This window comes from Gordionus sp. m RMFG-2023, chromosome 1 (genome assembly GCF_954871325.1).
Source record: "Gordionus sp. m RMFG-2023 chromosome 1, tfGorSpeb1-WG-v2, whole genome shotgun sequence".
In the NCBI taxonomy this organism is placed as follows: Eukaryota; Metazoa; Nematomorpha; class Gordioida; order Chordodea; family Parachordodidae; genus Gordionus; species Gordionus sp. m RMFG-2023.
The window spans coordinates 29,837,460-29,855,499 of NC_088775.1; the positions used below are offsets into that span (position 1 = coordinate 29,837,460).

General features: G+C 31.0%; 1 protein-coding gene across 2 annotated transcripts in view; it reads left to right on the forward strand.

Moving 5' to 3' along the window:
• The window catches only part of LOC135931693 (uncharacterized), a 94,019-nt gene that overhangs the window by 54,203 nt on the left and 21,776 nt on the right, over window positions 1-18,040 (forward strand). For both annotated transcript variants that reach the window (XM_065468961.1, XM_065468962.1), the window contains 7 exons: window positions 9,029-9,101; window positions 10,274-10,520; window positions 12,454-12,791; window positions 14,494-14,748; window positions 15,657-15,743; window positions 16,152-16,439; window positions 17,022-17,221. In XM_065468961.1, the coding sequence (XP_065325033.1) occupies window positions 9,029-9,101; window positions 10,274-10,520; window positions 12,454-12,791; window positions 14,494-14,748; window positions 15,657-15,743; window positions 16,152-16,439; window positions 17,022-17,221 (1,488 nt within the window). The remainder of the gene's footprint in view (window positions 1-9,028; window positions 9,102-10,273; window positions 10,521-12,453; window positions 12,792-14,493; window positions 14,749-15,656; window positions 15,744-16,151; window positions 16,440-17,021; window positions 17,222-18,040) is intronic.

Genomic DNA, 18,040 nt, shown 5'->3' on the forward strand with positions numbered 1-18,040 from the left:
ACTAAAAAAAACAAAACAACATTAGGCTTGCGGGCTAGATAATATACATAGAGAGTTTTTGAAAACTGACCAAATTTTATGCGCGGAGATCCTCCTCCCAATCATTACCAGAGTCTGGAGTGAGGGATCTTGCCCAAGTGATTGTCTAACAGGTATCCTTATCAATTTTCCAAAAACAAAGAGTCATAAATGTTTCGAAGACTGGAAGGGGATCTCACTAAATTCGCTAATCTATAAGATATTTGTCAACATTATCCTAAATAGACTCAGACCGTTAGTGGAATATGATTACGTAGACTCAATAGTATCGTTCAGAAAGGGGCATAATACCCTCGAAGCCATTCTTGCGTTAAAAATTCAAATCGAAAGATCTATTATACGGAAAAAACAATTGATTCATATTCATGCTAGTTTGTGGAAGGCCTTGGAAGAGGTAGGGACACCAACAAAAAAATTCTTTATAAAAACTACTGGGTCCACTTAATTCAGAAAAGAAATCCCCGAAAATCCCCATAAAAATTGGATTGAAACAGGGATGTGTTTTATCTCATTCTATTTAACGTAATTACTGATTATATCACAAAGAAAGCCAAAACATATTGTGCTGTTCAGATGCCCATTAGGAACCTTAATATTCTGGCATTTGTAGATGATTTTTTCTGGTGGGAGAAACATCATTACACCTTCAATTATTAGTTGATAATATTATCGATGAAGTTAGATTCTTTTGGTTAGAAACAAACATTTATAAAACTAAGATGATGACCTAATCAGTCACCCCTTCGAATGTGAATATAACGATTCAAGGGAAGTTGATTGCAGAGGTTCAAAATTTAAAATATTTTGGAGTAATATTAGACAGGAATGGAAATACTAAACAGGTAATAGCCAAATTAAATAGTGCTAGATTAAAATATAGGTCTTTAATGAAAATATGGTCATCAAATCAAATATCAATACCATTGAAGATCAGTCTATTCAAAGTTCTAATACTTACTTCCTTGTATTATGGTATCGAAACTTGGAGTGACACTAAACATGATAAAAATAAGATACAAACCTTTGTTAATAAATGCCTTAGATATATAACCAAAACCTTCTTCCCACATAATACAACATATCTATATTCTTTGGTCCAAGGTGTCACACTCCCAATATATAGAATGGTAGAATACAGAAAAATAGAACTAGTAGGTCATATCATGAGACAAGCTCCTAAAAATTTAATATATGAATCACTCTTTATAATATGACCTGAGGAGTCAACCCTCAAACCCTTCCTAACCTATAAAAACAGTTGTTTCGGCAAGATAACTAGATCATTAGCGGAAGGTATTTCCTGAGAATTCATTAAAATAGCTTCTGCTGATAGGAAAACTTATAAAAAATTCTAAGACTTATTTATGAACATCTGACGAATGACTGTTAAGTTAAACTTAAATATAAAAAAATTTTTGTTAAAGATATAGTCTGTATCCAATATTATTCCTTATAGATATTTTAAGTAAGTCATCTTATATTCCTTAACTGTTAGCACTTAATAAATAATATTAATTTATATATAATTAGTCAATATTTAATATGATATTTTAAGTTATATTAAGAAAGCTCTCCAATATTATTTAACTCCTAGTATTTTAAGAAATGTTATTCAGCTTCTATATAACTAATGTCTGTTGAAGGAATTTTAAGACATGATATTACTTTTATTTAAATAAGAAATGATTGAGAGGAAACAAATTTTTTTAAGTAAAGATATCAAGATACTTCATGGATATTATTAGTTCCAATTTAAGTCAGTTATAAAATAATAAGGTATATTAAGGTTATTTAAATATTAATTATAAATATTTATAACTTAAATAAAATTTAACTAATTATTTTTCATAATAGGAAAATTGCTAAATATTTAAAATACTAGTAGATTTAAAAAAAAAAATTTTTTTTAATAGAGCTAAACAAAAACTCTAAATAATTAAATAATAACTATTTTGTATTTGGAAGAAATAGCCTTTTTTTCTTCTCGTTTCTTCTTATCTTCTCTATTTTATTACTCATAACTAAATAATACTATAATCGGATAGGGTGTAGTTCAACTCTTTTATGATAAAACTACTGATTTTCAAGGTTTGTTGGTATCCTTGAGAAAAAAATCGGCATAATTATATGGAGGGCGGGGCCTCTTGTAATTCACGTTCACTCACTTTGAGCAGGTCTTTGACCAACGTGCTTGATATGATATGAAATGAATTTCAATATTATTATTTAGCCTTTCGTATTATGCAGCCTTTCGACATATAGACCTACCCTTTTTTTTATTTTATTTTTTTTAAAAATTAATATATTAATTTTTTATTTATATTTTAAAAAAGTTGATAATTAAATATAAATAAAATGACAGGTTCATCTTGTAAATGAGTATAAATTTGTAAAAACAACACATTATTCATCTTTAATCTCTTAGAGATATAGAAAAGTACTCAAAGTACTACTTATTTTAAGAGATTCTTAAGCATGTCATACCATGGCTACCTAGAATATCAACTGCTCTACTACAGCTGTTACAATTGTGATCTGAAACCATGACACAATCTAAACGCAAGCTGGTAGCGACATGATTTCCTGTTGTAGATCAAATGATTTTGAGAACTATTTGGAAGGGCATCGAGCCAATACTGTCCATTTTTGGAAGTTTGAGAAGCCCTTAATAGTTAAAGAACAGAGCATCAGTGGACTAAGTCAAAAGTTTGATTTTTATGAAAAGGAAGAACAGAAGAGTTTCTGGGAAGAAAAAGAAAGGCCCGGCGTGTTAAGAATAGTTCCCTCTGTCCATGATGACATTCTAATTACCGGAGATTTTATTAAGTTAGCTATTTTAAATAAATAAGATAATCGAGTAGTAGAGAAGAGGCTCGAAGGAGGGACCTGGGAAAAATAAGCTCAAGACCTCCAATCTTGGATTAAAGCGAGGCAAAGTTTTTCGAAAAATGAATTAAGCTGAATTCAATGGTAAGGAGTAAATGAGTATTAATATTGACCTGCTCTGTTCTAAAAATGAACGAAATTTTTGATTTGTAAAATATTTGATGATATGGAAGGGCTGCGATGGACAGAATATTAGTAAAGTTGTTTGTTTAGTTGACGAAGAAAAATTCAACAGTCGTAGAGGAGTAAAAATTTTAGATTCTTGGTTGCATTTTAAAACTTGGGATCATGGGAAAAGGGTTGGAAGAGGGAGCGCATATCTCGGATTTTCTGCCATTCAGAAGAAGGCCCAAACAAATGAAAGACTCTTCAATGAGGGTAATGGGATCTAAGATATTGTCAAAGGAAGCTATTATTGAGGTACCTATCTAGATCGAATCGATCCTTTAAAAGAGAAATAAAGTTATTGATGCCCAAATTCAATAAGAGGCAAACTAATTATTTAGATGGTCATCGAGATGATTAAACTCGAGGCCCTCGCCACCTTCACTTCTCAGCAACTAGACCCTACTGTCAAAAGTGGCTGTGATGTCTATTATAAATGAGATATATTATATATAATATTAATGTCATATACAAATCAATCATCCATATATATACAAATTGCAATTATATACCATATTATCATGTGACTTATTCATACTAATAAAGGAATTATATACTAATAAAGGAATTGTATACTAATAAAGGAATTGTATATTGGCGACGATCTCATTATGAATAAAAAACCAATTACTAGTGGTGAATTGAATACAAATTAAACAAATAATATTAATCAAGTAAATAATGTTATACAAATAAAATTTGAAAATTATGACAAACAAAACAACTTTCAAGATTATATTGAATATATAGATGATATGTTGGAGGTAAGAGGTATATTAATAAATAATGAAACTAAGAAAAAAATATTATTTGCTTATATGGGGATTAGTAATTTAGCAGAGATGAGGTCTTTTGTATATCCAAAAATTTTGAAAGAACTTAATTATGAGGAGATAATTGGAGTGGGTAAAAAAGTATTTAAGCCTATTTCAACGTTATTCAGCTCGAGAATTAAGTTTATTTGGATAGAAAGAGGGGATGGTGAAGCAGTTGCTGAGTTTGCAGACCGACTTAAAAAATTGGCACAAGAGTGTAAATTTGAATCTGACCTGGATGGGAGATTGAGGGATCAGATGGTGGCTGGAATCAAAATGGGTGCATTGGAGAAAGATATTCGCACCAGATTTCCAGATGGAATAAATGACATGGGAGAAAGGGTGAGTTTTCAACAGGTTTTAAATATGGCTTTAGTAATTTAAAGAGCTGAGAATGAAGTGACAAATATGATGGTAAAAAAAATCAATAAACCTAAAAAGCAGATAGAGAATAATCAAGGAAATTTTTCTAATCAAAAGTACCCATATAATAATAAAAAAGAAAAAGGAAATTTTAGTAATTACAATAATAATAATTTTAAGTTCAGAGATAACAGTAAATTTAACAATAATGATATGTGTAAATACAATGAATGCTCAAAATGTGGAAGAACTCACCCCCCCCCCTTTTCAATGTTTTGCATCAAGGGTGAAATGTTATAATTGCCAAAAGGTAGGGCATTATGCTAAATATTGTAAGGGACGGAAGTTACATGCTATTCATCAAGATGACAATGACTCATCAAATTCAATTAATAATATTTCCCAAATTGGTAGAAATATAGAATTTGACTATGATACGGGGGCACAGGTATCGGTGATTGGGAAAGATTATTGGGATGAAATTGGCCGACCCAAGCTTGGACCAACCAAACCTTTGTCAGTATATGGTAACCAACCGCTGGATGTACTTGGTGAGACTATGGTAAGGGTTTGTCTTGCAAAGATAAGCAGATCACTACCGATTATGGTGACCCGTTCAAATGACATACCATTATTTGGACTACCATGGATACTGGCATTTAATATGTTTATCCCACGACAAGTTACTATACGTAGTATCACAAGTAAAGAGGTTATGACAACCGATAAACAAATTGCTGGCATGACGACAAAATTTTTCAGTGTTTTTGATGACAAGCCAGGACGGGTGAATGATATGGAAGTTAGCATACATCTGAGTGAGGCAGCAAGGCCGAAATAATGGCCAGCTCGTAGAGTATCTTTTCCATTATGAAAACCAATTGAAATGGAACTCGATAGATTGGTTAAATCAGGAATATTGAAGGAGATTGACCCAACAAAAAAACGTTTGACATGGGCTACTCCAACAGTAAACATAGTAAAACAAATGGAGAAATCAGGATTTATGCGGATTTAAAGGTGACATTAAACCCATATATTTTATACGATTATCATATTATACCAACGGTGGATGATCTTTTAACCAAATTAAAAGATGGGTTGAAATTTACGGTAATAGATTTGAAAGATGCATATTTGCAATTACCAATAAAAGAGAGTTCAAAAGAATACTTAACCATATCAACCCATATTGGTTATTTCCAATATCTATGTATGCCTTTCGGTCTTTCTAGTGCGCCGACCATTTTCCAAAGATATATGGATAATTTATTACAATTGCCAAATGACCGGAGTATATCTTGACGATATTATCATAACGGGGAAAAATGATGTAGAACATTTGAATAACGTAAAAAAAGTATTAATGAAATTAAAACAGGTGGGTGTGAAGGCAAAATGGGCCAAAATACGCTTTTTAAATGAATTAGTTTCTTTTCTAGGTTTTGTAATAGACAAAAAATGGAATACACCCATCTAAAGAAAAAATAGATGCTATTCGAAGGATACCAACTCCTAATAATATACACCAATTAAGATCTTTTTTAGGACTTGTGAATTATCACGAGAGATTTTTGTCACATTTGCATGGAATTGCCGCTCCACTGCATAAATTAACAAGCATTAAATGTTTCTGGGGTTGGTCGGACAGGGAACAAGAGGTATTTGATAAAATAAAACAGCTTTTGTCAACAAATAAAACGCTAATTCCATATTCGCCAAACTTGCCAATTATATTGGAATGTGACGCCTCCAACACTGGTTTTGGAGCTGTGTTGTGCCATTTAGTAAAAAAAGGTATTAGCAGACCTATTGCATTTGCCTCGCGAACATTATTGGAGTCAGAGAAAAATTATGCACCAATAGAAAAAGAGGCACGAGCACTTTTGTTTGGAATGGAAAAATTTCATACTTTCATAATTGGTCGAAAATTTATATTGCTTGGAAATTTGGTGATAAACGGGAACTATCAAAAATATCCAATAGTCGATTAACGCGTTGGGCTTGGAAAATGTCCGCATATGATTTTGATATTGAATATGTTCCAGGAAAAGAAAATAAAGTAGCTGATACTTTATCTAGGCTTCCAGCAGAAAGCATAGAATCAAATAACGATGAAAAACATGCGTTAAAAAGCAGAACTATAAATTTGCACGATATAAATATTAGTCAAGTTGAACTCCAAAAGGAGACAAGGAATGATAGCTTCTTTAAAAAAGTAGTTAAAAACATTGAACGTGGATGGGTGGATTTTGATGCGAAACAGAGTTAGTTTGTTTTTATAATCGTAGAGAGGAATTGTCAGTAGATCATGATGTTATTGAATGGAATGGGAAGTTGGTAATTCCAACCGTTTTGAGAAAATCATTATTAACTATTATACACAGAGGGCATCCAGGAATAAATGCTATGAAATCAATTTTTAGAATGTATTGTTGGTGGCCTAATTGCGATAAAGACATTGAACAATATGTTCGTCAATGTATGCCATGTCAAAGTAACCGGTCGAGTATTATGGAGGTTCCTTTATATTCGTGGAACATATCTAATATGCCATGGGAACGAATTCATTTGGATTTCGCGGGGCCTATTGATTGGTATTCATGGTTAGTTGGAGTTGATGCATATACTAAATGGGTTGAGGTTGAGTTAATGAGAGAGACCACGTCTACGACAATGATCAGGGCTTTAAGGAAATGGTTCGCACAATTTGGAACACCTAGACAAATTGTATCAGATAATGGACCTCAGTTTATTTCTGGAGAATTTCGAAAATTTTGTTTCGAGAAAAATATTAAATTGATACATACAACACCGTGCCATCCAAAAACGAACCGTTTAGCGGAAAGAACAATACGAACCCTCAAGAGTCGATATTTTGCAACTAGGAAAGACATCAGGGAGCCTGAGGAAGCCATGGGAGAAGTTTTGATAGCATATAGAATGGGTGAACATCAATCAACTGGACGTTCACCAGCAAAGTTATTATTAGGGCGAAATTTAAAAAGGGGATTAAAATGGTTACATCCAAATGTTAGGGATGAAATGGAACAATCGAATATACGACAAAAAGCAGCGCATGATGAACATAGTCAAATGAGGGAATTTGAGATTGCACAACCGGTATGGGTGCATAATGAAATAAATTCAGGTTGGAGAGAAGGAGTTATAAAATCCAAAACTGGTAGATATTCTTATTTGGTAGAAAACAAGGATAGAATGATACTAAAGCATGCGGATCAACTTCGAAAAAGGGAGGTAGCTAAAAAAATGGAGAAGTCTGGGCCATGGGAAGAAAATAAAGAAAATATGGAGTCAGAAAGAGAGGAAGAAAATGGAGAAAATATGGAGTCAGAGAGAGAGAAAGAAAACATAAAAAATAGAGAGTCGGATATAGTTGAGATTTTAGAAAATGTGGAAGATAACGGAAAACTAGAAACGCGGAAATCACAAAGAGCTAGGAAACCTACAAATCGGCTGATTGAAGAGTTGTAAGATCATATGTGTGAGGATATGTTATAAATGAGATATATTATATATATTATTAATGTCATGAATGTCATATACAAATCAATCATCCATATATATACGAATTGCAATTATATACCATATTATCCTGTGACTTATTCATACTAATAAAGGAATTGTATAATGTCATATCTCCTTCTCTTAGAATCAAATAATGTGTTTGATTTAAAAAACGCCTCTTTAACAATATCAGGCTTGACGTTTTCCTTCCATCCTTTTATAGGCTACTGTGGCGACCCAGTATATTAAATGCCTTACTACAGCAGTTATGTTAAATGAAATATAAAAAAAGATTGAAAGAAAATATTTTTTTTATTTTAAGATTATTCAAGTGTATATTTTTACTCAAATTATTTTTGATTCTACCTTAAAATTATTTCTTACTTTAAAATAATTTAGTTTTGTAAAGATGTTTTACCTTAAAATAATTTGTTTAAAAGTTTTTTTACTTTATAATAATATATTTAACATTGTATAGTTTTTTTAATACTTTTTTAAATTTTGTACATTCATATTAATCATTGTAAAAAAAAATATAAACTAACGAAAAAGTTGTAAAAAAAGATTTAATAAAATCTTTAAAAAATAATTTGTTCTAAATTTTTATTCTTAAATTTTGTATCGTCTGTCATAAATTTTAAGTTACTTAAACCATAACCCAGTATAAACGTACGACGCCGACTGTTACAGAGCAAAAAGACCTGGTAAAAAAATTTACCTGCAATTTGGCACTACTCTCAAGAGGGTGTTCAACAAGGAGACTCCCCTCCCCCACATCCCTAGACCCCTCTTATTTAATTTGAACATCAACTTAATTTCTTTGCGATTCTTTTATCAATATTTATTTTAGGCTCCATAATCCTCATTAAAAAGTCTTCCAATAGTTTTGGGATTTCATTTGAATTATAGCAAATCTGAGATAATCTCTCCCTCTTTACGCGATTCCAGATTTAAACATCGCCCCTCCCCCCATTCTTAATCTAATACTTTTAGACTCTCCCATCAAGAGGCTCTTTCGCGGTTATTGAATCCATCCGAACAATTTTTTATTCTGTCAGGTGATTTTAAAATTAGGATAAGGTAGCCATGGGGGACATCTCATTTCAAAGAATAAATTTGCTACCCTTTCTATTTTGATCTACCTCGACACAAAGAAAAAAAGCAAGAAGTGAGAGAAAAAAAAATATAATTATATAAAAATTCTTATATTTCAATATTTTATTGTCCGTAAGTTCGAAAGAATTAGAATTTCCGTTACCGAAAAAAATGCCCTACGTTACGACATGTGTCAAAACGCCAAAATCGGTAATAAATAAATAATTATAAAAACAAGCGAGTTACTGGTAAAGGGCAATACGTATTAAAGATTACTATTTTATTTTTTTTGGTTGTGGGTGGCAGTTACCGATATTTTAATTGATGTAATAATATGAAATTTGCCCTTCGTTAAAACGATTATAAATAAGATAGATATTCTTTTTTGTTTTAAATATTTAATTAAAACAGTTTTTACAAAAAGAAAAAAAAAATATAATTATTTAATCTTCCCTGTAAAAGATCTTGCAAGATTATAACCTTTTAAAAATTTAGTTTACACTTGTACATAAAAATTAATTAATGTTAAATTTAAGGTATATTAATGTTATTTGCATCAAAAAGTAAATAAATAAAGGAATAGAAAAATTTAAAAAATAAGATTTATTTCGACAATAATTATTAATAAAGGGTGATGCCAATAATAATTGCATATCATATCCTGGTTTTCGTTTACATCTTTTGCTCATGCTCATTCTGTTTTCAGTGACAGCGGTTCAAACCTTACAAATCCTATTTCATTGGTGCTAGTTTAAAAAAAATTTATTATTTTTTGTAAAATAAGTTTAACAGGACAAAATCATTTTTTTAGAATAATAATAATAACCTGGCATATTCACATTGTCATTGCCTACAGAAATAAAATTTAATTTAGCAAATTTATATATATGATATATATAATTATAAAAATCTTGTTGGCAAACATCAAATTTTAGTGTCGAAGCCAACTTGATAATAAAAGTTTGAAAAGATTCATAGCATTTCATCAAATTTTTTAAATACTGCCATCTATTTCCTCCTCATCATCAATAAGATGTTGGGCTTAAATGAAATGCAAATTTCAAACTTTTAGTGTTTACAAATTGAAGCGTTTTTTTGCGGTATTTCTAAAACAATTTATTTTAAATGTTATCGTCCATGTTGGTAAACATTTTATTTTGCGTTAAAAGTGCTAAAGCTGCATTAATTTTGTTTTATTATTTTATTTATACCACATCATTTTTAAAAAAATAGGCGAAGAAATAATACTAAACACTTATGCTCAATATGTAACCACTTGCTATTCGTGGAATTCATAATTTTATCTGATAAAAATTAACTGATTCACATATCTTTTTTAAAACATCATTTTATTATTTTTGTTTAAAAAAATTGCCAAAAAGTTTTTGATTTTTTGGACGTTTTGCTATCTTGGAATAGCTCAAACGACGCGAATTTTGGTGTTTTGACTTGCGCTCAGAGTTGGCTCATCTCCCTCGGCCATCAATCGGGGCTTAATTTGTCCGATCACTTGAATCACCTGAAACGCTTGATAACCATGGCCATTGAAGGAATCACTTGTCATCCTGAAAACCAATCAGGATACGTGGCTTTTTTGGAGGCCGTAGCATTTTACCCCGATATTTATAGGTTCGTGGCGGGATTTTAATTAAAATGTATGCCCAGAATCGATAATTTTTGTAGAACATGGTGTTTGCAGCATAAATCTATTTATTATTTATTTCCAGGGTTTTGTATTTGACTGGTCAAATACGTTTTAGTCAATTGACCGATATTTGACCAGTCAAATATAAATGTCTTAAGTCAATATTAACTATATTTTGTATAATAGTAAAATAAATCTATAATACTAATTCTGTAATATTTTTTAAATTCATTGGCATTCAATAACTAATGTCTAGCTCTCCGTAGTAGACTTCTTCTGATTCATATTCAATATTAACATTTTCTTTAAAATTATTTTATCAATTTTCCCGTTGTCGAGATCTTCAATCGATTTCTGTCTTAGAATATAAACCCAAATCGACTAATTTCTTTCTGAAGAAGAAGTAGAACTAGGAATTGTTAGTATAATGCCACTTCTCTTAATAGACATGGTGGGAAAAGCTCACTCACGTGAGGCCAGAGTCTCATTGTTTCTTGTGGAAGTTACTACTTTCCACATAATTTGCTATTAAACATACCGCTTACTACTGAAATTTATGATATCACTTGAAAGTCACCTTGTAATGCCTGAATCATGTATGTATATCACATACTTCATTAAATTTACTAGTGAGATGCTCTTTTTGATATTGGGGACCCAAAAAATAAGCAGCATTGTGATCACATGTATTTATATCATTTTTCTTATTTCTAACATATTTTTAAATTTTTTTCTTCTTCAGATTTTTTGATCAAATACTCTTCTGGTCAATTGACTGAATTTCACCAACTAACCCTGTTTAGTTTTATATATTTTTTAATCATATATATTGTTGCTCGATTATTGGAGTTCCAGATGTATTTTTGTTCTCTATGGTTTAATGAACCCAGATAAGCTAGTTTTCTCTCTGATCCTCTTTCTCCATTTTACGGTCCTATGCATCGCTATCTGTATGAGCCATTATTCCTATATTATCCGATATCATTCTCATCCATGTCTTCGTTGGTCTTCTTCGAGGCCTTTTCCCATTACTTCCATCGAAATGCATCTCTTAACCCGATTATCTTGCATTTACATGTCCAAACCACCCCAGACTATTTATTTTCATATAATCGTTTCTATTTCAATCCTTTCCCGCAACTCGTTGACTATTTTTCTCTCTCCATAGATACTCCACACATCTCTCTGATTATTCTCATCTCCTTTTTTCAATATAACTTAATGTGCCTCATTCATCACCTATGTTTTGCCACTGTAGACTATACAACCTCTCACTCAAGCTGTTAGAATCGGCTTATTTCAATCCAATGTTTGTTAAAACTATTTACCAAATTGAAAGAAAATTTTCTATATACTATATTTATTCTTTTAATTATTCTAATTTTTTAATTGAAACCTATGTTTTATTTTGACATTCTCAAAATTCAGCGGAAGCCAAAATAATCAGTTAATAACCAAGTAATTCATCATAATTTATCTTGATGACATATTATTTAAGAATTTTCATACTTTTTTTATATCTTAAATTAGTCAACATTAATAATTTAAGATTATAAAATTATATTAACGCAATTTTATTAGTGTAGTATAATTAAAAAATTTAGAAAAAATATATATAATAAATAAAATTTTAATATTAAAATTAAGATGCATAGATTATTTTTATTAGTTGATTTTATTATTGCTTCTATGCATCTTTTATCCACTTCTTGCACAAAAACTAATATAAAAAAATATTAAAAATCGTAATTATCAAAACTTCATATTTTTATCCAAATTTTTGTTTACACATTGATAAATAAACATCTATCCATTTATAAAGCAAACTTATTTTATTATGGAGCGACGATATAGTACTATTTAGCATTTTTAGATCTTATTATTATATTAAGATAAAAAATTACATTACCTTCGTAGATATCCCAAGCTAATACGATTCCTCCTCAACTCCCTCTCCTCGATTCTCTCACAGCCAGTTACCCCACCCTCTTTTGATCCGGCCCAACCACGTCTGTTACTTCACCCCTTCGTTCTTTCCATGATTTGTGAGACGGTCGAAGCCCATCTAGACCTGATTTTAGCCGACGCTATAATGGCTGGCTCGGAGGATGTCGAACGTACCGCATGTTTTCTCGAGCGGATAGCGGTGTGCGCTAATTATCCTGGTTGTTACCCACTCGAAGAGCGCTGGAGTCCGATTGGAATGCGGGGTTGCATAGCGATAGCGGACGCGGTAGAAAAAGAGGGACTAACAGGTAATGTTTTGTCATTATTTAGAAAAAAATAGATTTCATTTTGTACTCAAATTATGTGAAATATTTTTTCAGTTATATACACATTCATAAAAAACATTTCGAGTTCAGAAATATTAATAAATATTTATTGACAATATATAGCCCTTTCGATGAAATAGCGTCCTTTTCAATAAGGGTTAAAATGGCACGCTCGCGTTACGATAGCTAATAGCTTCCTACTTTTTTTTAATAAATAGCATTAGCGTGCTTCTTTTCAGAGAGTACACAAATTTTATATATAGAATTGAACAGTAAATTTATTAAAATGGTAGTGTTTTTGTTATAAAAAATTTAATGTTTTGGGCAATATTTATAAAATGTTTTACAGTTTTTATAAAAATTAATTATTAAATTTAAACCTTGTTAAATTGAAAATGATGATTGAAAGAAAATACTTCTCTAGGATTCCATTTTTGCCGGTTCTGAGCATCACAATATCCTCTGTTATCCATTTCATCGGCTTTGCTCCTCTTATTTCCATCAATATGCATCTCTTTACCCAGTCATCTTTACCTCCACATTCCCATACCATCTCAGTCTATTTCTTCTCATTACTACTCCTATCGTTTCTATTCCCATCCTTGCTCGCAATTGCCTGCTAGTCAGAGATACCTCACACATCCATCTAAACATTCTCATCTCCATTTTCCCAATTTAGCCTCATGAGCCACTTTTGTTCTTGTCACCGCTTTAATCATACAACTTCTCACACTACCTTCATCTTAAGAGAGACGTTTTTATATGTTAAAATAAACGACATCTCTCTGAATTTCTTCCAACCATATAAGACCATTGCAACAACAGCAGAATCAACACCTCCATTTGTGTTTAGATGCCATCCAAATAACAAAACCTTTTCACTTTTCCCACGGTTGATTCATTGCCAATATCCAAATTACCATTTTCTATGTTATATATGAACCCCTTTCACGCATTTTCTACAAATAAAAGTCACACTTACCATCGGGTTATCTTTTTTCTTACTACATCTTTTATCATTTCTGGCATCTGGTGCATTCTATTGAATCTCTGGCAACTATTTTCCACATATACCATAAGGTCAGTTGCCGGATTCCTCTATCTGCAGTGTCCCCACTAATCATCCCCTTTGTTTATTTGCATTCATTTTTCAGAACTTTTGCTTCCATAGACATCTTACATCTAATTTTTATCCTGCAATTCTTCCTCGCTTATAAGAAAAAATCACTTGTAGAGGTGGTTGCGTTTTGGGGATTTGGCATAGAGATAAGCCTAATAGATCTTATCTCTAAGGATATTTCATTTGTCATTAAAAGTTCTTGTAGTTTTTTAAATCTGAATTTGGGTCTTTTGCATCAATCAATATATTGGAGAAACTATGAGAAACGCGAGCTCAGTTTCCAGTTCTATTCAACCTTGAGGTTTTTTGTCTAATATAAATAAGAAGAAAACTACTTTATGTTTCACTAACGCGATCTATGAACAAAATCTTCAGACCTGCTTAATATTTTTTTGGATAAAATAATTTTCTCCATTTAATAGAAATTTCCAAGTTTACCCAGGTAAGTGGTTGGAAATAAAACACGAAACATCTTCTAGGTCATATTACAGATTGCCATTTCTTATTATTTCTTTTCACCAATTTGGTTAAAAAATGATTTTTTTTAAAAAAAATGTTTCCCAGCCTCTCGTCTACAAAATCCATTGTCTCTTTCTTCCAAGGTCGACGAAGAAGACTTGATTGCCAAGCGCTCGATCTTCGCTAGCTTAATCCAACCATTTTTTAGAAGCCTCTTACCGATGCTTCTTTACAAAGCGGCCCTACCTCTCTATTGGACGACCGGTCCCGATCTTTTAACCGAGACCGATACTCGAGCGGACTTTAACAAATGCGAGGATTTGGCGGACAGATCGGAAATGCAAGATTTGACAGATGACAGTATTATTTTATACAAATTTCATACAAGGTTATTTATAAGCTGTCTAAGCATAATATTAAAAATATTTAAAAATATATTTTAAGTATAACTACTTTTTCGGTTCCGATCCGATTTAATTTTTCCCAAATTTTTTTTTTTAAAAAAATATATAATTGATCTCCTTGAAACTAACATTTACTGAGCCTATATCCTTTTATTTTCATCTACGAATTTTTAAGAATAATATATCCACGGTGAATGCAAGAAAACTTAAATTAGTTATTTTCGAGCAATTTATTCTTTCGTGAATGAGTATTTCAAGTTATGTTTTACATTTTTCTTTATTTACATCGCTTACTCAGTTGATCCTGGACATCCATATTTGGTATTTTGTCTTCACATATGTTTTATATGTTTAATAAAAATTAAAAAGTTTAATTCTTGAAAAGTATGTGTTATACTTTAACCTGTGGCGATTTCATCATTTCCGTATTTATAAATTAACCTGTTATTGGTCTGCTGTTATAAATTACGCAGCGATGAATATCGCATAGCTTGAGCAAATAGCTTCTATTATAAATGAATCTCTTTATTATTATTTTATTATTATCTGGGTAACAATATCGGTTTTCTTGTGAAAAAAAAAGACGGCTTCTTAAAGAATTGGTCCTAGACTAACGTGCAAAATGATGAATGAAAAAGTATTGAAAAAAGCAAACCTGTTTGCTTTTTTTAAAATGATTTCTAACGCCAAGTAACTTGACCAATTTGCACGATACCGTTTTAAATGTATTATTTATTTAATGCAGTATATAATAAATAATATTTTTATTAAAAAAATACATTCGAAATGACATGTTTATTAAAATGATTACTTCGCGCCATATTTTAGGTATTTTTACTCACTTTAAAAAATGAATTTGATCAGCTGATGAATCACTATTGCTCGATAAAAGAGCCGCCCCTTCCATTTCCGTTTATCGCACCGTCGAGCAATACAGGAAGGAAGATATAGGTTTATTGCCTAGATTTTTTTACACTTTAGTTATTTCTGTAAATTTATTATAAATATCTCCACCATTACCTAATTTTTAACGGGAATAATTTTGAGTCAAATTAATTTTATCAGTAAACGATCTTTAATATATCCCGCCTGCCTTTAAAAGGCTGCGCTGTGCGTAAAAAATAAAAAACTTAAGCCGGGCCGATTAACATTAGAATTTTATATTAATTGACAAGTTGAGAAATCATACGATGGATTATCGATGATATTGAATCTAACCTATAAAAGTAACATTGACACATAAGCGTTCATAAGTTTAATACCTAAACCCCGAAATCAAGATGCATTAAATAATGAATATAATTGTCTTTTTTAAATTAAAGCTCATTTAAATATATATAAACCATTAATTTGTGACAGGCCAGGGCGCTTGGTATTCTATCATTCGTGTGTTGGGCGTTAACCCGGTTGCCGATTTTTTGCTTGCCCGTCTAGCCCATTTTGCTAATGAATCACGTTTAACGGAATCGTTTAAATTTAAAGAATTAGAGGCCGTCCTCTATCTGTCACTTCACACTCCAATAAACCCGTCCTCGTCGCTGATTGGTGGATTAGGGGCTATTTTATTCGAAGGGATTGGAAATCAAATTTGGGAGGAGGCCGGAAAACGTTGCGAATTTTTGCTGAGAATTAGGCTCGATGTTTTAGGTAAATAATTAGATTACTTTGTATATTTTTTTAATGAGTTTTGCACTACACATTAAAAATAAAATACTATAAAAAGTAAAAATTTATAAAATTTGAATTGATATAACGAGATAACTATAACAATCTAGAATCTCTATCTATATTCATTGATTTCTCCATTAATTAAATTATATGTTAATTTAGAAAAGGAGATAATCAAGGAAAATTTAAGAAGATATAATCAGCGAGCATAGTATATAATTTAATATTATAATAATAATATTTTGATGACTAATGAACAAAAAATACACAATGAAATATTATATTAAGTTGGTTTAGGGTTGGTGCTTGGGACGATGCTTGGGTCTATAAATTTGGTCCATCATATTGAGCCATTAGGATGGGTTGGGTCTTGTTCATTTTTTCGACCAAAACCCGTGGTCGTGCTAAAACCAATTAACCACACTAAAATATAGGTCCAAGTGGAGAGCGCAATGGAAATTGCTGATTAAAGCAATGGAGAAAAGGTAATGCACTTTTAATTTTAACAAATTCTTTTAAATACTATATGTTTCTTAAACCCGCTTACCCCATCCTACAAAGCCAAATTTTGTTCCCATTTTTGGTTAGCTGCTGGCCCGAAAACCGCTTCATTTCTTAACGCGGCGTTTGAATGCGTCAAAGGCGGAATAAATTCGCCCTTCATCTCTGATTCTGCTCTTAAGGCCTTATTGGCGGTTTTTGAAGCATTTGGCGATGCGATTGAGGAAAATCACATTCAAAGCGCTTATCAAGTTTGTCAGGTAAATGATCAACCTTCAATAAAATATATCAAGCAGAATATAATGATCGCATTTCCCTCTGTAAAAAATGCTCAAAAACGAATTCTTTGCTTTAGGTGGCATCACTAGCCTTTATAATCTCTTGAGGCTCAAAAATTGTTTTTTTTTAAATTTCTAAATTTTTTACTATTTTTTAAAATGACTTTTTTAAGCTAACTTTCCTTTTTTTAAGGTATTTTTTTTATAAATTCTCAATGGGCTCTTCAAATTTTTCAGGAGGCTTAAGCCTCTATGCTTCTCCTTCCCTAGTGGCGCTACTAGTTTTAAAATTTATCTACGCCTGATAAACAATGTCGTCTGTCCAGAATTGGAGTGCACCACTTCACATTTTTGAGTTGGGAGTTTATTTTATTTCCAATAAATATATAATTAAAAACTAGATTTAAAAATATTAATTATTTGGCGGGCTATTTTTGTTATTTTTACTATATATGCTCTATCTATGATATTATCATATTTTATAATCATCCGCTATGAACCTTTTATTTTATAAAAAAAATTACTATAAAATATGCACGGGAAAAATTACCAATTAATTATTGACATAATTTTTATTCAGCTAAATTATTTTTTCTATAGATAAATTAGAATTAATTAAAGATTGTGTCTATAATACATAATTTGATGATTTATATAGTAGTTATTTCTATTTATTTTGCTTTTATTTAATTAATAAAATTGAGATGGAACATCTTGGACAAAAAAAAATATGCAAGTTTTTATTTTGTTCCACTTGCATATTCATTTTATCTAATAAAATCTTCTCTAAAATATTTTTGT